The 17,498-nt window shown below is 44.7% G+C and overlaps 1 protein-coding gene across 1 annotated transcript in view; it reads left to right on the top strand.

Annotated features, from left to right (window-relative positions):
- Klhl2 (kelch like family member 2) overlaps window positions 1–17,498 on the top strand; it is a 112,925-nt gene that overhangs the window by 13,004 nt on the left and 82,423 nt on the right. The window contains exons 2-3 of the mRNA XM_057752557.1: window positions 1,139–1,264; window positions 13,401–13,507. Coding sequence (XP_057608540.1) covers window positions 1,139–1,264; window positions 13,401–13,507 — 233 coding nt within the window. The remainder of the gene's footprint in view (window positions 1–1,138; window positions 1,265–13,400; window positions 13,508–17,498) is intronic.

The following is a 17,498-nucleotide window of genomic DNA, read 5'->3' on the forward strand; positions in this document are numbered from 1 at the left end:
CTTAATTCTCCAATTTTGTCAGTATTTTTTTGCCTCCACATCTTGAAAGAATAGTTCATATAACAACACTCATAGTCTTGGGTTCTTGACTGTAAATAAAGGGCTAGAGAGTTGGCTCAGCAGGTAAGAGCGCTTGATTTTGTAGAGGACTGGAGTTGTGTTCCTAATCCTCATATCTGGTGACTGACAACTCTCTGTAGCTCTAGCTGCAAGGGAGCCCACACCCTCTTCTTGCTTCCATAGACCATCTCCTCCAACACACACATGCACATACATAGCAATAAAATGAAAACAAAGCTTTCCTTAAAAAGAGAACATGAACTTAAATACTCTAATGTAAGATGTGGTAGTGAGCATGAGTGGCAACTCAGGTTGGGTGGATTCTAGTATTTACTACGTCACTCTTAGCTTCCTCCCCGCTGCCTCAGTCTCTTCGTCTTTGAAATGAGCTAATCATGATAAATGACTAATAGAATTGTCGTGGCGATTATGAATAATGAGATCATGTTGTTATTCACAGAATCAGCTATGTCTAAAACCCAGTAAACTTTAGTCGGTGTGATTAATCTTTCTAATGTAGGCCCAGAATACATGTGCTAAGTGTCTTTGCCGAGAGCAAATCTGAATCAGATTTTGTATCTGAAGTTTGCATGAAGTGCAGCCATGTTTCTTTCTTAGTTTGTAAACAAACTATACATACACACACATATATACATACATGCCATATATGTATGTAGTCATATACATATACACGTATATGTATATGACTATAGGTTGATTGTAAAGCAAGTTGATTTTCAACAGAGATCATTTTGCTGTGTTTTTGTTTGGGAAGATCTGTTAAGCCATTTCCTCTGAATCTTTCTTGTTTCTATTTGACAGATCTTTGACACCAGGGAGATAATTACCCACTTTTTTTTGTAGAAACCATAGTGACCGTTCTGAATTGTGTCTTACTCTCATTTGAGGACAGCCTTCTTCTAACTGAGCAGGGGAGGGAGGGAGGGAGGGAGGGAGGCATTCAATTTGTCTTTTGTAGCTTGACAAGCCAGAACTAAATTATCCTTAATGAGATCTTTGTCTCTCTCCCCCCTCCCCTCCTTTTTTTTTTGGTTCTTTTTTTTTTTCTCTTGTACAGATGCACAAAGCAGGGTCATCCGAAGCCTCTCGATTCAAAAGATGATAATACTGAAAAGCACTGCCCGGTGACGGTGAATCCCTGGCACATGAAGAAAGCCTTCAAAGTCATGAACGAGCTAAGAAGGTAGTGACACGCTAATGCATATGTAGCCATTAGTCTTTTCATTGTGTTTTTCATTGTGTGTAGGGTCTACACCACCCCCCTCATTGTTGTTCTGATACACGGAACAGCAAAAGCTTTTCTGCAAGATTCTTAGAGGAAGAAAGGAAATCAGGAGAGCAGATGGTGGGGCTCCTCTGTCCGGCAGAGTCTGGCCATGTGTGGCTAACGGAAGTTCAAGCATTCTCTAAGAAAAAGTTCACAGTGGCTTTCCAAGGAAAATATTTACATTTTTAGATTATATGTAATATTATATTATTTAATATACATTATATAATATAATATTAAATTTGATTTTTTTCTTTCTTCACTCCATTCTCTCTCTCTTTTTTTTTGGTTTTACTGTTTTTGATAGGTCTTGTATGTTCCAGAGTGAGGATGACCTTGAACTCCTGACCCTCCATTTGCCACCTAAGAGCTGAAAGACAGGCATGTGCTACCACCATGTCCTGCTTAATATATTTTTTAATACTTAAAATACCAATTGTTTGTTACAATGATAGAGTATCAGATATTGTTTATTTATTTGCTTATTTGCATGCTCACGTGTGTGTGTGTGTGTATGTGTGTGTGTGTACAGGTACTTGTGTTGGGGGCACATGGAGTAGTTAGAAGATAACTTATGCAAATTATGGAAATCAGCTTTCTTCCACCATGTGGGTGATCCCAAGTCTTCAGCTTTGATGACAAGCACCTTCATCCTCTGAGCCTGTATATAGCGAGTCTTTGTCTCACCAGCCAGCTTCCAAATCACTTGTTATTAATTATGAAACCTTGGCCAATAGCTGAGGCTTTCTTCTAACTAGCTCTTGTAACTGAAATTAACGCATTTCTATTACTTTACTTTCTGCCTCGTGGCTTTATTACCTTTACTCTGCCCATGTTGCATTCCTGTTTCCTTGTGCCTGGAAATTCTGCCTAGCTATCGGCCGTTCAGCTTTTTATTAAACCAATCAGAGTGTACATCTTCACAGTGTACAGAAAGATTATTCCATAACACGTGGACATAGGGATTTAAATGGAATGACTTATTGAAAACAATCTTGTTTCTTTTTACCCTTTTAATATGACTACTAGAAAATAGTCACTTGCATTGTATTTCCATTAACTGATTCTGGTGACAGGCTTCCAATTCCGGCTGTATAGAATTTGGAAAGATACTTTAGACAGGGAAATATGGAACTTGCCTTGGTGGTGGTAGTTGTGGTTGTTCAGGTGCCTGCCAGCTGCTAAGATGGTTCTCATATATGATAAGGGTCGTGGCCACACACTGGGCCATCTTGCTGCACACCTGAAGTCCTTGCACTCCACAGTTTGAGGATGGAGGAGCTCATGGTTAAGCCGGTCTAGCCTATATAAAGAGATCTGATTGAAACAGAAACAAAAAACCTTTGATGAGAAGGGTGACGTTAAAAGCTGAATAAACTGGAGCTAGAGAGATTATTCGGCAGTTAAAAGCACTTGCTGCTCTAGGAGAGGACCCTAGTTTTGGTTCCCTGCACTTACAATGTGGCTTTGAACAATCTATAACTCCAGTTCCTGAGGATCCAGTGCCATCTTTGGACTTCTTCAGGCAGCAGACTGCTGTAGTGCATACATGAACACCCAGGCAAAACAATCACACATAAATAAAATAAATAAATCTTAAAAAAAAATGAAAAAGACCGGCTTTTAACAGTACCACTCTTCACTTCCTCACCCTCACCTCCCACTCCTGAAGGCACAGTGGCCTTGATCTCTGGTTGACCTGGACCTGATTCACCTCACTGCAGAAACACAGCCGGCAAGTACTGCTCCTTCCCCTGAGGCAAATGACCACATTCCAGGCCAAACTGCGTCTTTGCTTTCTCCTAGGATTATTTAGCTCTGGCCATCCCTGACCTCTTGCGGGTGGGACGACTGCAACGCGATCTACTTGTTCATCCTGTTGTGTTTGTTCAGGAGCTAAGGTGATCTTCAGACCTAGGAGAGCTCTGTGTAGCTGCAGTGGCTGCTGGTCCGTAAACAGGCTTGCTCTACTGACGTCACCAACCAGTGGGATTTTTATAATGAACTGCATTGCTGGGGAGATGGCTTAGTGGGTGAAACGCTGGCGTTGCAAGAATGAGGCCCTGCCGGGCGTGGTGGTGCACGCCTTTAATCCCAGCACTTGGGAGGCAGAGGCAGGCGGATCTCTGTGAGTTCGAGACCAGCCTGGTCTACAAGAGCTAGTTCCAGGACAGGCTCCAAAACCACAGAGAAACCCTGTCTCAAAAAAACCAAAAAAAAAAAAAAAAAAAAAAAAAAAAAGAATGAGGCCCTGCATTTCGATCCTCAGAACCCACAGCAATGGCCTGGAGCATTAGCGTTAAATACTTCAGAGGCAGACAGAAGGATCCCTGGCGCTCATGGCTCATGGCTTCAGCCAATCAGCAAGCTTTATAGAGAGATCCAGTCTCAAAGGATAAGCCACAAGTGATTGAGGAAGAGGCTTGATGTTGACCTTTGGCCTCCACACGTTTGCCGTCTACACAGTATGCCCTCGTGTTAACATCCATGCATACATACTCTGACACAGAAGAATGAGCTGCCCAGCTAGGAAATGGATAAACTGTGGATAAGGTAAATCCAGGCTTTTATTCTGAAGAATTCTGTAGGAAAGGCTAGGAAGCAAGAGGGCAGACTTGTGTTGTATGGGTGCCCTGGAACCTTTAAAAGATGTCATTCTTGTGTAGTGTGATACTGAAGGCCTGTAATCCCCACACTGGGGAGGCAGAGGCAGGAGGATCTCTGTCTACATAGTGAATTCTAAGACTACAGGGTGAGACTCAGTCTCTTAAAAAAAAAGATCATCTCTATTTCTTCTCTTTTGTAGCCAATTTGTATAATTCTTTCAAAAATACTAACAAAGGAAACTCGATGAAGCTCTCTATTGTATAGCTCAAAGCCCCTAATTACTTCCTGTCCTTGCATCAGCTTCCTGTTGCCCAGAAAGGGTCGCCCAGGGTGGTTTCCTGACTTCTGGGAAGGGAGAACTTCCCTGTTCTCAATGGTCTGCTTAGGCTCCATTAGCCTTCAGCCCTGTGGCTCTGGCCTCGCTGTGGGAGGGAGATCACAGCTGTGCACTAGGGATCGCTTTTGTGAACGTCTGGCTGGTGGGAAGAAAGTCACTAGCACGGATCACTTGCGTAAGGCATGGTGGCACACATGTCTGTCCCCAGCTAGAGGTAGGAGGACAGGAGCTCCGTGAGAGAGGTTTAACTGAAGACAGATGGCATACCTGATGTGGGTGGTACCGGCCATGAACTGTGGTCTTGGAGAAAGTCATCTGAATGCTGGTATCCTGTCTCTCTGGCTCCTCAACTGCCAGGGCGTGAATAAAGCCCTGCCACCATGCCATCTGCAACATGATGGACTGTACCCTCAAGCTACTTCCCAACTAAATCTTTTCGCCCCTGAGTCCCAGGATTCACGGGGAGGGCCAGAGTCTTTTGTGGCTTGGCTAATTGCACTACTGTGAAAGGGGTGGAGCTAGATAAGGTGAATTAAGGCTGTGTGTTGATACTGGAGGCGAGGGTGAGAAGTTGGAGGAGGACAGAATCCTGGTAGGCCACAAGAGTGGGGTTTTGGACCAAATCTTCTGAGCAGTGTTATTATTGATGATTTCTGAGAAACCAAGATAGGATCCAGGATTTGGGAGGGACAAGCTGTCAGAGCGCTCAGAGGCCTGCTCTCTATAGCACTTGAACTTCACTTTTCCCAGGTGCAAGTGGAGGAGTGTTGGTTTAAAACACGAGTGTGGGCAAAATCAAGCAGCAGGTGCTTACACGTTGTTTACTGTGTGCTGCGCGTGGATGGATGTAGGTGGAGACAAAGAAGTAGAGGATGCTGCTGGTACCTTTCCTTTTTCATTTTGAGGCAGAGTCTCACTGTGTAGCCTTGGCTGGTCTAGAACTTACTCTGTAGATCAGGCTGGCCTCTTAACAGAGGTGCCCTTGCCTTTGCCTCCCAAGTGCTGGCTGGGATCTAAGGCCTTTGTTACCTGCTCAGCTTTATTTATGTATTTATTTATTTATTTCCCCATGAGACAATTCTTTTGTGTCTCTGGTCTCCTTGAACTCACTGCAGCTAAGGATGACTACCTCCTCCTCATCCTCCTGCCTGTACCTTCCAAGTACTAGAGCCACAGGCGTGCACTCCATATCCAGTTCAGAACTTCTGTTGGGAAATTTAGACTACCAACTTTTTAGGGATTAAAGAACTGTAACAAGGCCGGGCGGTGGTGGCGCACGCCTTTAATCCCAGTACCTCGGAGGCAGAGGCAGGCAGATTTCTGTGAATTCGATGCCAGCCTAATCTACAAGAGTTAGTTCCAGGACAGGCTCCCAAGCTACAGAGAAACCCTGTCTCCGTGAAAAAAAAAAAGAAAAAGAAAAAGAATTGTAACAAAAGGACAGCATCTTTCAAAGAAATTAAAGAAACATAGTTTATTTCTAGGATATATAATTCTACCTGAGCTTACAAAATTTGTAGTGATTGTTACTGGAGTGTGGGAGGTGGGCTGGCAGTCTCTTAGCTTTATTTAGAAGGAATATAATTTTGACCATCAAATGATATTTAGGGGTGGAAAGTATTCTGTAAGGATAACCTGTGATTTGCCTCTGTGTCTCACATCGTCCCTGCATACTTAGTTATTCACCAGTAGTGCCGTTTCTATGTTGCGGAACAAGAACAGAACGCTGGCATCTCTCTCTTAAAGGAGTGATTGTCATTCTCCTTCCCCACTGGACCCCAGGACTGACACAGCATGAAGGCAGCCTCCTCCTAGGATTCTGGGATCAGTGTTACAGTTGAACTGTGGCAATTCCTGTGTGGTTGTTCATACTTTGTTACTGAGAAGCCAAGGCAAGAGGATAGAACCGTGAAGTCCAGCAAGGCTGCCGTGGTGTTCATTGCTTTCTGTCAGTATTTTTAAGGAGATTTTAGAGAAATCACATAGGCTGTGACTATTTCTGTTCTAGTATTGTTTTTATACGGTAGAATGTTCTCAGGACCTTTTTTTTTGGTTCTGTGCACTACAGTGGAATATAAGGTCTTTCTTGAAGGGCAGAACAGCCAGAAAGCCCCTTGGTTCTTCCAGATGTATTTATGTAAGAAAGATTAAGAGACAGCCTGGAGTACGGGCAGAATTAATCAGCAGTATTCTGTGGGGTCTCGTAAGCACTGGTGGTTGATTTCTTTTTAATGGGCTTTATTGAGCAGGGAGAGGATCATTAAACTCTTCTAGAATGTGAAGAATGGACAGTTGAACATGGCTTCTCCAAGACAGCCTTCTTTCTGCCCTCCCTCTTTCTGGGGTGCTGGAAACCCACGAGGCATGAGTTACCTACCGCACTGCCTGAATTTGCCCTTGGTAGCCAGAAGTCAGACACTCTTATCTCACCTCCTGTTTAGAGCTTCTCTTGCCCCATCTCTCCAGCCCACAGATTTATTTGTTTTATGTGTGTGTGTGTGTGTGTATACCTGTGTGAGTTTATGTGCACTCATGCATGGAGTTGCCTGCCGCAGCCAGAAGAGGGCGTTAGATCTCTGGAATTGAAGTTGTAGACAGTTGGGAGTGCTTGATGTGGGTGGGTGTTTGGAACAGAACCCAACAGCAGTAAGCCACTAGGCGCTCTTAACTGCTGAGCCATCTTTCCAGCACCCCACTCCTCTTTAGTGACAGAGTTTTGCTGTGACCAGGCTGGTCTGGAAGTGTTTAGTTGTTGAAGCCATGCTGCTCCGGCCTCAGTTTCTTGAGTTCTGGGTTTACAGGGCTGAAGTGCCATCTGTTTTTCACCATATTTTAAAAAACATGTTTGTAGCAAGGTGTCGTGTGTGTGTGCAGGCTCTCCTCTGTAGCGAGTCTCTCCCTCATACTCCAACTCTGCCCTCTCTCCCAGCTTTGCTGCCCACCCCAGGCAGTAGCCTCTGCTCCTCACCTTTCCCATGCTTTTCCTTCCCCAGTATTTCCTTCCATTCTATTCAGAAATAAATTGTCTTCTACTTAAGGGTGGACAAGTGTTTTTGCAAGTCCCCGAATCTGAAGACATCCCTTCCCTGCAGACACAGAGTTCATGCTTCCCCATGGTCTCATTGTGGCTGTGCTAATTTTTCACTGTCTGAAGTCTATCTGAAAGGAATGATAGATTCTCTATTCTGGGACCCATTACTAGTTTCAAGCAGTCTCTAAATCGTTGGCTGTGACTGGCTCTCCTCTGAGTTCCCGTGGACTGTTGCCTCCTGCCGTGTGTTTGAAAGTCTCTGGAGGTGTAAATCTCTCGGGGGTGAGGGGCCTCAGAGCTTTTAGCACACTGCTGAGTCCCTGTGTTTTTCTTACGTTTAGCTGCGACAGGAATTCACAGATGTTGCCTGCCAGCATGGCTCTAAGAAGAAAGGGGAAGATAATGGTGACATCTATTGCACATGCTTGCCTGTTCTTTGAGAACACTGACATTTTAGCCAGAGTGTATCTGTCTTGTCTAGTAATGGACATTGTCGGTTTTAGATTTAGTTACATCTGACTAATTGAAATCACTGGAGACTCTGACCAGGGTCTCATTGTGGCTGTGCTAATTTTTCACTGTCTGAAGTCTACCTGAAAGGAATGACCCATTACTGTGACCGGCTTTCCTCTAAGTCCCTGGTGGACTGTCGCTTTGGCTGTAACCGGCTTTCCTCTAAGTTCCTGGTGGAACTTGAGGCTGGGGAAATAGTTCAGTCAGTTAAGTGCCAAGGATAGGAGTCTGACCCCATAGCCCATATGAAAAGCCAGCGTCGTGGTATGTGCTTGTAATCATAGTGCTTGGGACGTATAGACACATGGGTCTCTGGGGCTCACTGACTAGCCAGCCTGATCGACTTGGTGAGCTCCAGGCCAGTGAGAGAACAAATGTGGATTGTACCAGAATGACACTTAAGGCTGCCCTCTGGCCTGTATGCATACGAATGAACACACAGCCAGACCCCCCCCCCCCCCACACACACACACTGATGCTGAGGGCATGCACAACTGCAGCCTCATGTACAGGTATAAACAGCAAACAGCACACCTCCCTACTCAGCTTCCCTAGTGCCCAGTAGCCAGCAGTGGATCACAGGGCCATGTCCAGAACAGGAACTCACCCTGTCCACTGTCTGCTTCCTGTCCTGACCAATTTTTTTACTTCCTTGGCTTTTTTTTTTTTTTTCTGGTGCCTTTTTCAACCTTGTGCTCTTGTTTCTCAGATGCCTGACACTGCTCTCTGGTGCGGAAGCTCCCCAGACTTTGGTGGGCATGAATTCTGACAGCCCTTCTCAGCAGCCTAGCATCTCAGGGGTCTCTCTACCTTGTTCCCTGTGGCAGGGGGTGCCTCAAGACTTTCCCTGGCACCTGAGAGAGAAGGGACAGACTCTTGTCCTTTTTCTGCTGACCCTGCGTCCAGTCACAAGTAATTTTTTTCTTATGACAACTAATTATTTTTGATATCTCCCTTTGGATGGTATTTTAAGCCACACTGCATTTTAAAGGCAGCGATAGGTTTTCTGCTCTTAGGACTTAATCCGTTTTATAGCACAGCACCAAATGATGTCTTAATATATTCAGGCAGCTTTCATCATTTTCAAAGTTTTTCTTTTTTTTCCTAAGAAAGACCAATGTGGTTCGGAACATTCCTCTCTGACCCTTTAAACAGTTCTTCATGGTATGGTGAACTCAACTATAAAACTATTTTCATTGCTACCTCATAACTTAATTTTGCTACTGTTATGAATCATAATGTAAATATCTGATATTTGACCCCAGTGTGGTGGTGACCCTCAGGTTGAGAACCACTGATTTAGAAGATTAAGTCCCTCACCCAGTGTTTGTTTGCATTTTATATAAGATCTGGAATCTCCGTAGTCTCTCTCTGGGTTTGACTTGTTCTCTGAAGTGTTTTCCTAGTTGGGTTTGGCCTCTTTTTTCCTAGATACTACAGGCTTTCTCTCTGGTACAATCTCTGTCTTTGTCTCTTTGTATCTTATATTTTGAGGCCAGGTCTGGCTGTATTGGCCTTTCACTGACCTTGAAATCCCCCTGCCTCCACCCAGGTGCTGGTGTCGCAGGTATGAGTCACCGTGCAGGCACTCCTGGGTTTATTTTTTTAAAATTGTAATCTATTTCCTTGTGTGCCTCTCCACTCACCTGTAAAGTCCTTGCTGTCATGAAATTGTCTTTCTTGTGGTAAGCTGAGAGCCAGTGTATCTAGTAGGCACCCTTGGAATGCCTGAGGGATGAATGGATGCGGTTTATGGTCAATAACAACTTTATTTCATTATTTTGAAGTCCTTTTCTATCTGCAGTCCATTTTCTTATTAGATTTCAAATAATAGGAACATAAGCCTGGAAGTCGAAAAGACAGAGCTGGAGCTACTAAAAATGTCTTATTTTTATTGCCAGACTTTCCATTCTCAGTTCTCCCGTCATCCAAGCCATCTGGCCTGAAAGAAAGCACCTTTAGGAAGAGGCGAGGGTGCAGGACTGTGGAGATGGGTGGTTCAGCATTAAGAGTGTTTGCAAGCCTTACAGAAGAGCTCCTTGGGTCCTGTGCCCACACAGGCAGTTCACAACTGCTCTGACTCTGGTTCTGACACCTTCTGGCCTCTTGGGCACCTGCACATCCATGGTACATACTCACACAGATATGCATACACACACAAGTACACATACCCACAGGAGGCATACATTCTCATGGATAGAGACATGGGGCATGCTCTCGGACACATGCACACACATGAGGTATATACTTGCATGCACATACACAACACAGAGAGTGGAAATGAAGAAAAGAGGCCGAGGTGATGAGCTGTGAATGCTGATGTCCAGTTAGGGCACACTCAGCAGTTCTGACGAAAGTTTGGTCAGGTCTTTGTTTTAAAATATGTTATTGCTTGACACAAAAGGATAAAAAAACAGGTCTAAAGGCCAGTGTGTCCAAGATTTCTAATGAGGCCCTCAGACTTCCCGCAACCTCACCCTGGGTGTGCCTGTGTAATATTTTGTTAATGTTTTAGCCTTATTAGTTAACTGACATCAGCTAATAAGGCAGTGAGGCCAAGCTCATTATGTAGCAACCAGCAGGTGTTATGCTAGGAGGTTTGGATCAATGAGTAATTGTAATTGAAGCCGAGCATAATTAATTATGTGGTTTTTGAGGTATTCAAGTGTAATGCTACTTAAGATCCATCTTTAAATGAGCTCAGTAGGAGGAATTGCTGACACAAGGAAAACAAGATGCCCTTGGCCTGCGTTTGACTGGAGTCCGGATTCCCTGCTCACTAGAGAAAAGCCAGCTTGGCCCCATTACGATGAGGCCCTGTCACCCTGCTGACCCTCCAACTCCCCCCACTCATATCCATCCTTCTGTCCACTCTCCTTGGGCCACAGGTCCCCCTGTCTCTTGTTGAGGGTCATCTTTCCACCAGGCAGACTGTTGTTATGTTGGGATTGTCTTGCTCCTTCCTGATGAGCTGACTCTTGTTTGGTTACTTACAGGCAGCCTCATTATGTTGCCCAAGAGGCTGGTCTGAAGCTTGTCATCCTCCTGCCTCAGCTTCCTGAGTGTTAGGATTCCAGGTGTAAGCTACCCTGCCCAGTGTCCCCTGGTAGTGTTTTCCACTCTGTCGGTCAAGGCCATGCTCTTGCTGGGAGCCTGAAGGACAGAGATTTTCTTGAAGTCCTTTGCTGAGTTAGTAGATAAACTTTATTTACTTTCCTTGTAAATATTTGTAGAGACGGTCCAGCTGAGCCTTTTATTGACCATATGTCCAGCTGAGCCTTTTATTGACCATATGTAACACTTCATAACTTCTTGACAAGGTGTGGTGACGTACACCTGTAACCCTAGCAGGCAACCAAAGCAGGGTCATTAAGAGTTCAGGGTCTGCCTGGGCATTGTAGAGATTTTGGTTCCAACCTGGGCTACATAAAAGTTCAAGACCAGTTGGTTTTGTTCAAGCTTTAAGAAATCTTGTAGTACCCTACCTTAGGTGGTTGTGTGGTTGAAAGAAGGTGCTGGGCTCAGCCTCTCTGGGTTTGAATAATGATATCAGTTCCGAGGGAGTGGGGGTGAGGCTGTAGACAGGTTAGCCTGTGTGTGCCTGGGGCTGAGGCTAGACCCCTAGTTTTCATACATACTTTGTGGTTCGGGGGAGGGGGAAGGCTGTAGAGAGGTTAGCCTGTGTGTGCCTGGGGCTGAGGCTAGACCCCTAGTTCTCATACATACTGTGTGGTTCGGGGGAGGGGGAAGGCTGTAGAGAGGTTAGCCTGTGTGTGTGCCTGGGGCTGAGGCTAGACCCCTAGTTCTCATACATACTGTGTGGTTTGGGGGAGGGGGAAGGCTGTAGACGGGTTATCCTGTGTGTGCCTGGGGCTGAGGCTAGACCCCTAGTTCTCATACATGCTGTGTAGCACTTTATCACTGTTCACTTTTAACCCTGGTTTCCTCAGCTGTACATTTTGGGGAATCTGTATGGTAACTACCTCGCTGTCTGAAATGGACCGTGCAGGGAAGGTGTCCATGCCTCTTTTCATGTTGGTTTACCCGTGAGCCCTGGCATTCAGAATACAGACGTTTTAATCCTCTGTGCTTTTGGTAGACTTGGCCATTGTGTGCCTGATCCAGAGGAATTCCAAATGAGTGCCATTAAAGATTTTAATAACAGAGCCTCCCGATGCCTCATTCGGTGTCTGTGAGCCCTTAAGTCAGACCCACAAGCCACCCTTCCGTCTAAATGGCACAGCAGGCTCATGAAGAATCCAGCCGTGGAACGCTGTCATTTTTGGAGCTGGGTTCCTCCTTTTTTTCTCCTGGTTTCTCCTATGCTAAGAAGAGAATAAGTGATAGCAGACTTCTCAAAATGTTTTGGTGTGAGCCCCGCAGAAGCTTGTTCATAAGCAAGTGAAAAACTGCCAAGATTTGCTTACGCACCTGAGAACGCGCTGCTTGTGAGGCACAGGAAATTAACAGTAGGCTCCCCTTGACGGAAAGAGGGAGCAGCATTGAGAGTGAAGTGTAAACTGTGTACTTCAGACACAAGTTCAGGGCTCTCGTGTTCGCGGATAGGATGTGCGTGTGCCACATCTGTTCCCGTTCTTCACACCATGAGTGCCAACAAGGTGTGTTTGGGCTTTGAATCCTTCCTGCTGGTTTTGTCAGTAACTTTTGTTTGTTTGGTTTTTTTATTTTGTTTTGTTTTATTTGGTTTGCGTGTGTGTGTTTTCCCTGACACAGGGTTTCTCTGTGTAACAGCACTCACTGGCTGTTTTAGAACTTGCTTTGTAGACCAGGCTGGCCTCGAACTCACAGGTATCTGCCTGCCTTTCCCTCTGAGTGCTGGACTTATAGGTGTGCGCCACCACTGCCCAGTTTAGTAACATTTTTAATTACCCAGAGAGTGTAGTATCATGTAATCACCAAAAAAAGCTCACCACACATTCTTAAGTGAACTAGAGCGGCTGTTTCAGAAGTGTAATTTTGATAGCTGATGAATTTGTTTTAAGATTACACACTGCTTTTCAGTCTTATTACTAATAATACAGTTTGGCCTTGGGGACTAATACTCCGTACCTTGGTAAAATGGTCCAGGTTAAACTTTGCATGCTCAAATGCTTTCTGAGCAGCCAGTGTAACTGAAAATAATTTCATCTTTGTATGGGGACCCTTACAAAGGTCAGGTCCAGTATCTTTTTTAGCTTGGCAGGCACGAGGGGTGCATTTGGCCAGGTGGCTCGGCTTCCTCATGCCGCACCAGCCAGCACGTTCTTACTGAGCTGTGTCTGCTCCAGAGAGCCTTGTCGATCTTCCTTCCCAGCTCCCTGCAGGGTGGGAGATCGCAGTCAAGTTTGGACAGGTCTCTGTGACAAGGGCACACCTGGCAGAGTGGACCTTTATTCAGCATACTGTTTTCTGTGTCCGTACGTTTATGGATTCTGTTGGCAAGGAAGGGATCTTCTTAAAGTAGACAGACCTAAAAGTTTTTTTTACAGCAACAGCTTCATATAGGATACTGAACAATTTTATTATCAGAGGCATTTACATTTTCTTTTTCTCCCCGGGAACAGTCAGAATTTGCTGTGTGACGTCACGATTGTGGCAGAAGACATGGAAATCCCCGCTCACAGAGTGGTGCTGGCGGCCTGTAGCCCTTACTTCCACGCCATGTTTACAGGTACGAGATGGTTCAGACCTGGGGCTTTTCCAACCTTACCTTTCTTTTCAGCACTTTGGTTTTACGAAATGAAGAATTATAAAGGAAGGGCCTCCATCTGTTGTGAATCTGTTCACCTTTGCATTGTAAACACACATGGACCTACTGCGCTTAGTTGGGTGTGCCGGACCTTGCCACTTCAAGTTTACATCGCATATATTCCCGCAGTTTTCCTTCCTGCCATTTACAGCAACATTTTGGGGCCCTTGAGTTATTTTTGGTTGGTTTATTTTGTATATGAAAAAGGAAAGGCATTTTTGTTATTTTGTATTTTTTCCAAATGGCTTTCCTGTTTGCTTTATCCAGTATTTATAGTGTCTTAAGATCCCTTATTTTGGAAATCTGAAATAATCGGCTTTGGCATGGATGAAAACGTATAGAGAGCTGTTAGCTCTTTTGGAAAAGAACTAATGTGTGTCTGTTATGCTTGAAGCCACATTAGAAAACAAAACCAAAAACAGCATGGAGCTGGACGTGGAGCTCAGTGGTACTGCACTTTCTTAGAATGCACAGACCCTGGGTTCAGCCCTCAGCACAGCCGGGGTAAAGGGAGAGAAGGGGAGAAAAGGGGAGGGATGCGGATTTTCTTACAAAGGACACCTAAAATTGTGGATAGATCCAAACTGAAAATTTCTTATGTATACATATGTACCTGTAAAGTTTGACTTAAAAATTAGGCAAAGAGTAACAACATTGATTAAGAATCAAATGGGATAATGATAACATGCTATAATAGAATAGACAGCATCACTAATTTTGTGCTTAGGAGGTATTATTCAATAAAATATGGGTGACATAGAATAAGCCTGGCAGTACCATGATAGTCAGTTGATACTCCAGCTAGCTATGAGTGACCAGTGGGTAGCATATACTCTGTGCCTATGCTCAGTAGAGAGATGATTCATTCCCCGGCTGTGACCAAAGCAGGGCGCCTCTGAGAACAGTGCCTAGTCTAAAACTTAAGAACTCTATTTCTAGAACTTTTCACTTAATATTCTTAATCAGTGTTGACCAACTGCAACTGCAAAAGCTGATAAGGGGCCGATTAAGTTGTAACAATGTGCAAAGAAATACGTTATCTGATCCGTGGTTTAGTCTTAGTGTCTTGGTACACCAAATAGAGTGTACATGGTAGGTATATCTAAAGGTAAGCATATAAAACTGTGCACACTGTAAACAGAATCTGTACTTTCATTTCCCGGCTGCCCAGATACAAGTAATCACACACAAACTGTATTAATCGCAACACTGTTTTGCCAATGGCTCAGGCATATTCCTAGATAGCTCTTACATATTAACACATTTCTGTTAATGTACGTATCGCCACGAGGCTGTAGTTTACCGATAATGTTTTGGCATCTTTCTCCTTCGGCAGCTACATGGCATCTGCCTGATTCCACCATCTTTCCTCCTCTATCTCTGCTGCTTAGATTTCCCATCTGGCTTTACTCTGCTAAGCCATTAGCCAAAACAGCTTTGTTCATCAACCAATAAAAGCAGCACATATAAAGAAGGGAATCCCACATCAGCACATCTTCAATCCCAGCAGGCAGAGGCAGGTGGATCTCTGCCCTTTGAGGCCAGCCTGGTCTTCGTGGCAAGTTCTAGGATAGTCAGGGCTATGTAGAGAGACCCCGTCTAGGGAAGAAATGTTCATGGCTTAGAGACTCTTGAGTATTTCCTGTGCCTAACTTATTCAGGTACATCAAAAAGAAATAAATAGTATAACTGCTTCCTGTTCCAATGGCTTACCATGCAGCTAGAGAGACAGAGGGACCTAATTTAAACGTAGAAACGTGGTACCGCCCAGTGATCCAGGTAGTGGGACAGCATTGAGAGGACATGCCCAGAGATTGCAGTGGGTTGACCCAGATGACTGTGGGCCAGGTAGTGGGAGTGGGCTCAGGGAAAGCACTGGAGGACTTAGCAGTGGAGGAGACCAGAGTCCTGTTGCTTTGCTCGTTCTGAGCAGAGTTTAGTCTTCGTGAATGGAGGAAGGACAGCAGATGGGTTGTGAGCCAGGTCAGGGAAGTGCTGTAGGGTGCTGCCTGTCAGGGCCATGAAACGTCAATGCTAATGAGGTCAGGGTGGGCACATTTCCATGTGCCGACTTTCACTTTGGTCTCCTGGTTTATACTGTACTTATTATCTTGGATGTCATTCTGATGTCATCCAAGGGGCTTGGCTTATGAGAGCGCTCCTCTGGAATGTTGGTCTCACAGTCCTGCAGTGAAGGCCTGTGCCCTCTGTGTGGCCAACCTTGTGGGGACAGTTGGGTCTTTGGAGACTGGCTTGAATAATCTGGGCTTCACTTTTCCCATATGGAAAATAGCGTGATAATATCACTCACATTCTGGATCTTTGTAAAGATTGGATGAGTGTTGAAGGAGCTATGGACTGCGTTCCTGCCGCCCCGGCTCCCGGCCACCTGGCTAGCTTGTGCCCTGAAATAACAACACACAAACTATATTCATATAAACACTGCTTGGCCCATTAGCTCTAGCCCTTACTGGCTAATTCTCATATCCTGATCAACCCATCTCTAATAATCTGTGTAGCACCAGTCTTACCAGGAAAGATTCAGCATGTCTGACCTGGCGGCTTGCTTCATTGCGTCTGGCTCTGAGAGGAGCTGCCCTGCATCTGAGCTCACTTCCTCTTCCTCCCAGCATTCTGTTCTGTTTACTCCACCCACCTATGTTCTAACCTATGAGGGCCAAGCAGTTTCTTTATTAATTAACCAATGATCTCCCTCCATCAGATGAGGTCATATATGTGAATGTCTTAGCATGTCTTTTGGCTCAGTCTAGCTGGCTGTGGTGGTGCACACCTCTAGTAATCCCAGCTACTGGAAGGTGGAGGCAGGAGTTCACTGTCATCCATTGACTACTTAGTGAATTGGAGGCAAGCCTGACACACAGGAGATCTTTTTTAAACAAAACAAAACAAAAAAGCAATGTGTGTGTGTGTGTGTTGTGCTTACAGTAACTAAAGATGTGGTCATGGATTTGAGAAGGAATGAAAGGAACAGAGAAGGACTTAATATAGAGGAGGGGGTAGAAATGATTCAAATATAGTATTTATGTATGAAATTCTCAAAAATAATTTTTAAAAAGTTAAACCCAATCCAAACCCCAAGAGTAGCTTCCCAGTTCATGCTGGAGCAAGTATCACAGTCGTGTTAAACTAAATTTCATTATATTGTATAAGAATGGGAGAGTGAGCAAACCTTAGGCTAGACAGCTACAGCTTTTCCCTTTGAAAACCCATCAGTAGATATATAAACTGTCCAAGAGAGCGAGTTTCACTGTGACATTTCATACATGCACATGACACTCCATAAACCTTTTCACTCTCTAATGTCTTCTGATCTCCCCTCCCACAGCTCCCCGTGACCTCTGTAATTATTTCCTTTATAGCCTCTTTCTTTCCTTCCCTCATTCCCTCTTACCCCCACTTCTTTCCTTTCTTTGGAGACCATGTCTCGCATAGCACAATCTGGCTTTGAACTCACCATGTAGCTGAGGATTCATAAACATTTTCTTTGATAATTTTTTATTCTCTATAGAATAACAAAAATGTAGCTATTAACTTAGCTTTACCAGGGATGCCCAGTAGCATAGGCTTGCAGTCCCAGCCACGTGAGAGCCAGTGTCTAGGAGTTTGAGATCGTATGGCCAACACAGCAAGACTCTGTCTCGAGGGGAAAGCATTTATATTTACTTAGTTTTTATTTATGTTTATGTGTGTAAAGCTTTGGTGAGCTTTTGTACACCAGATGTGTAGAGGAGTGTGCACAGCCAGAAGAGCAGCTAACAACCCCTGGAGCTCGAGTTATGGGTGCCCTGGCATGGGTGCTAGGACCCGAATCCTGTCCTGAACAAAAGCAGTGAGCACTCTTAACCACAGAGCCATCTCTCCAGTCCAGACCCTTATTTTTAATCTCCCATAA

The sequence above is a fragment of the Chionomys nivalis genome, chromosome 20 (assembly GCF_950005125.1).
Source record: "Chionomys nivalis chromosome 20, mChiNiv1.1, whole genome shotgun sequence".
In the NCBI taxonomy this organism is placed as follows: domain Eukaryota; kingdom Metazoa; phylum Chordata; class Mammalia; order Rodentia; family Cricetidae; genus Chionomys; species Chionomys nivalis.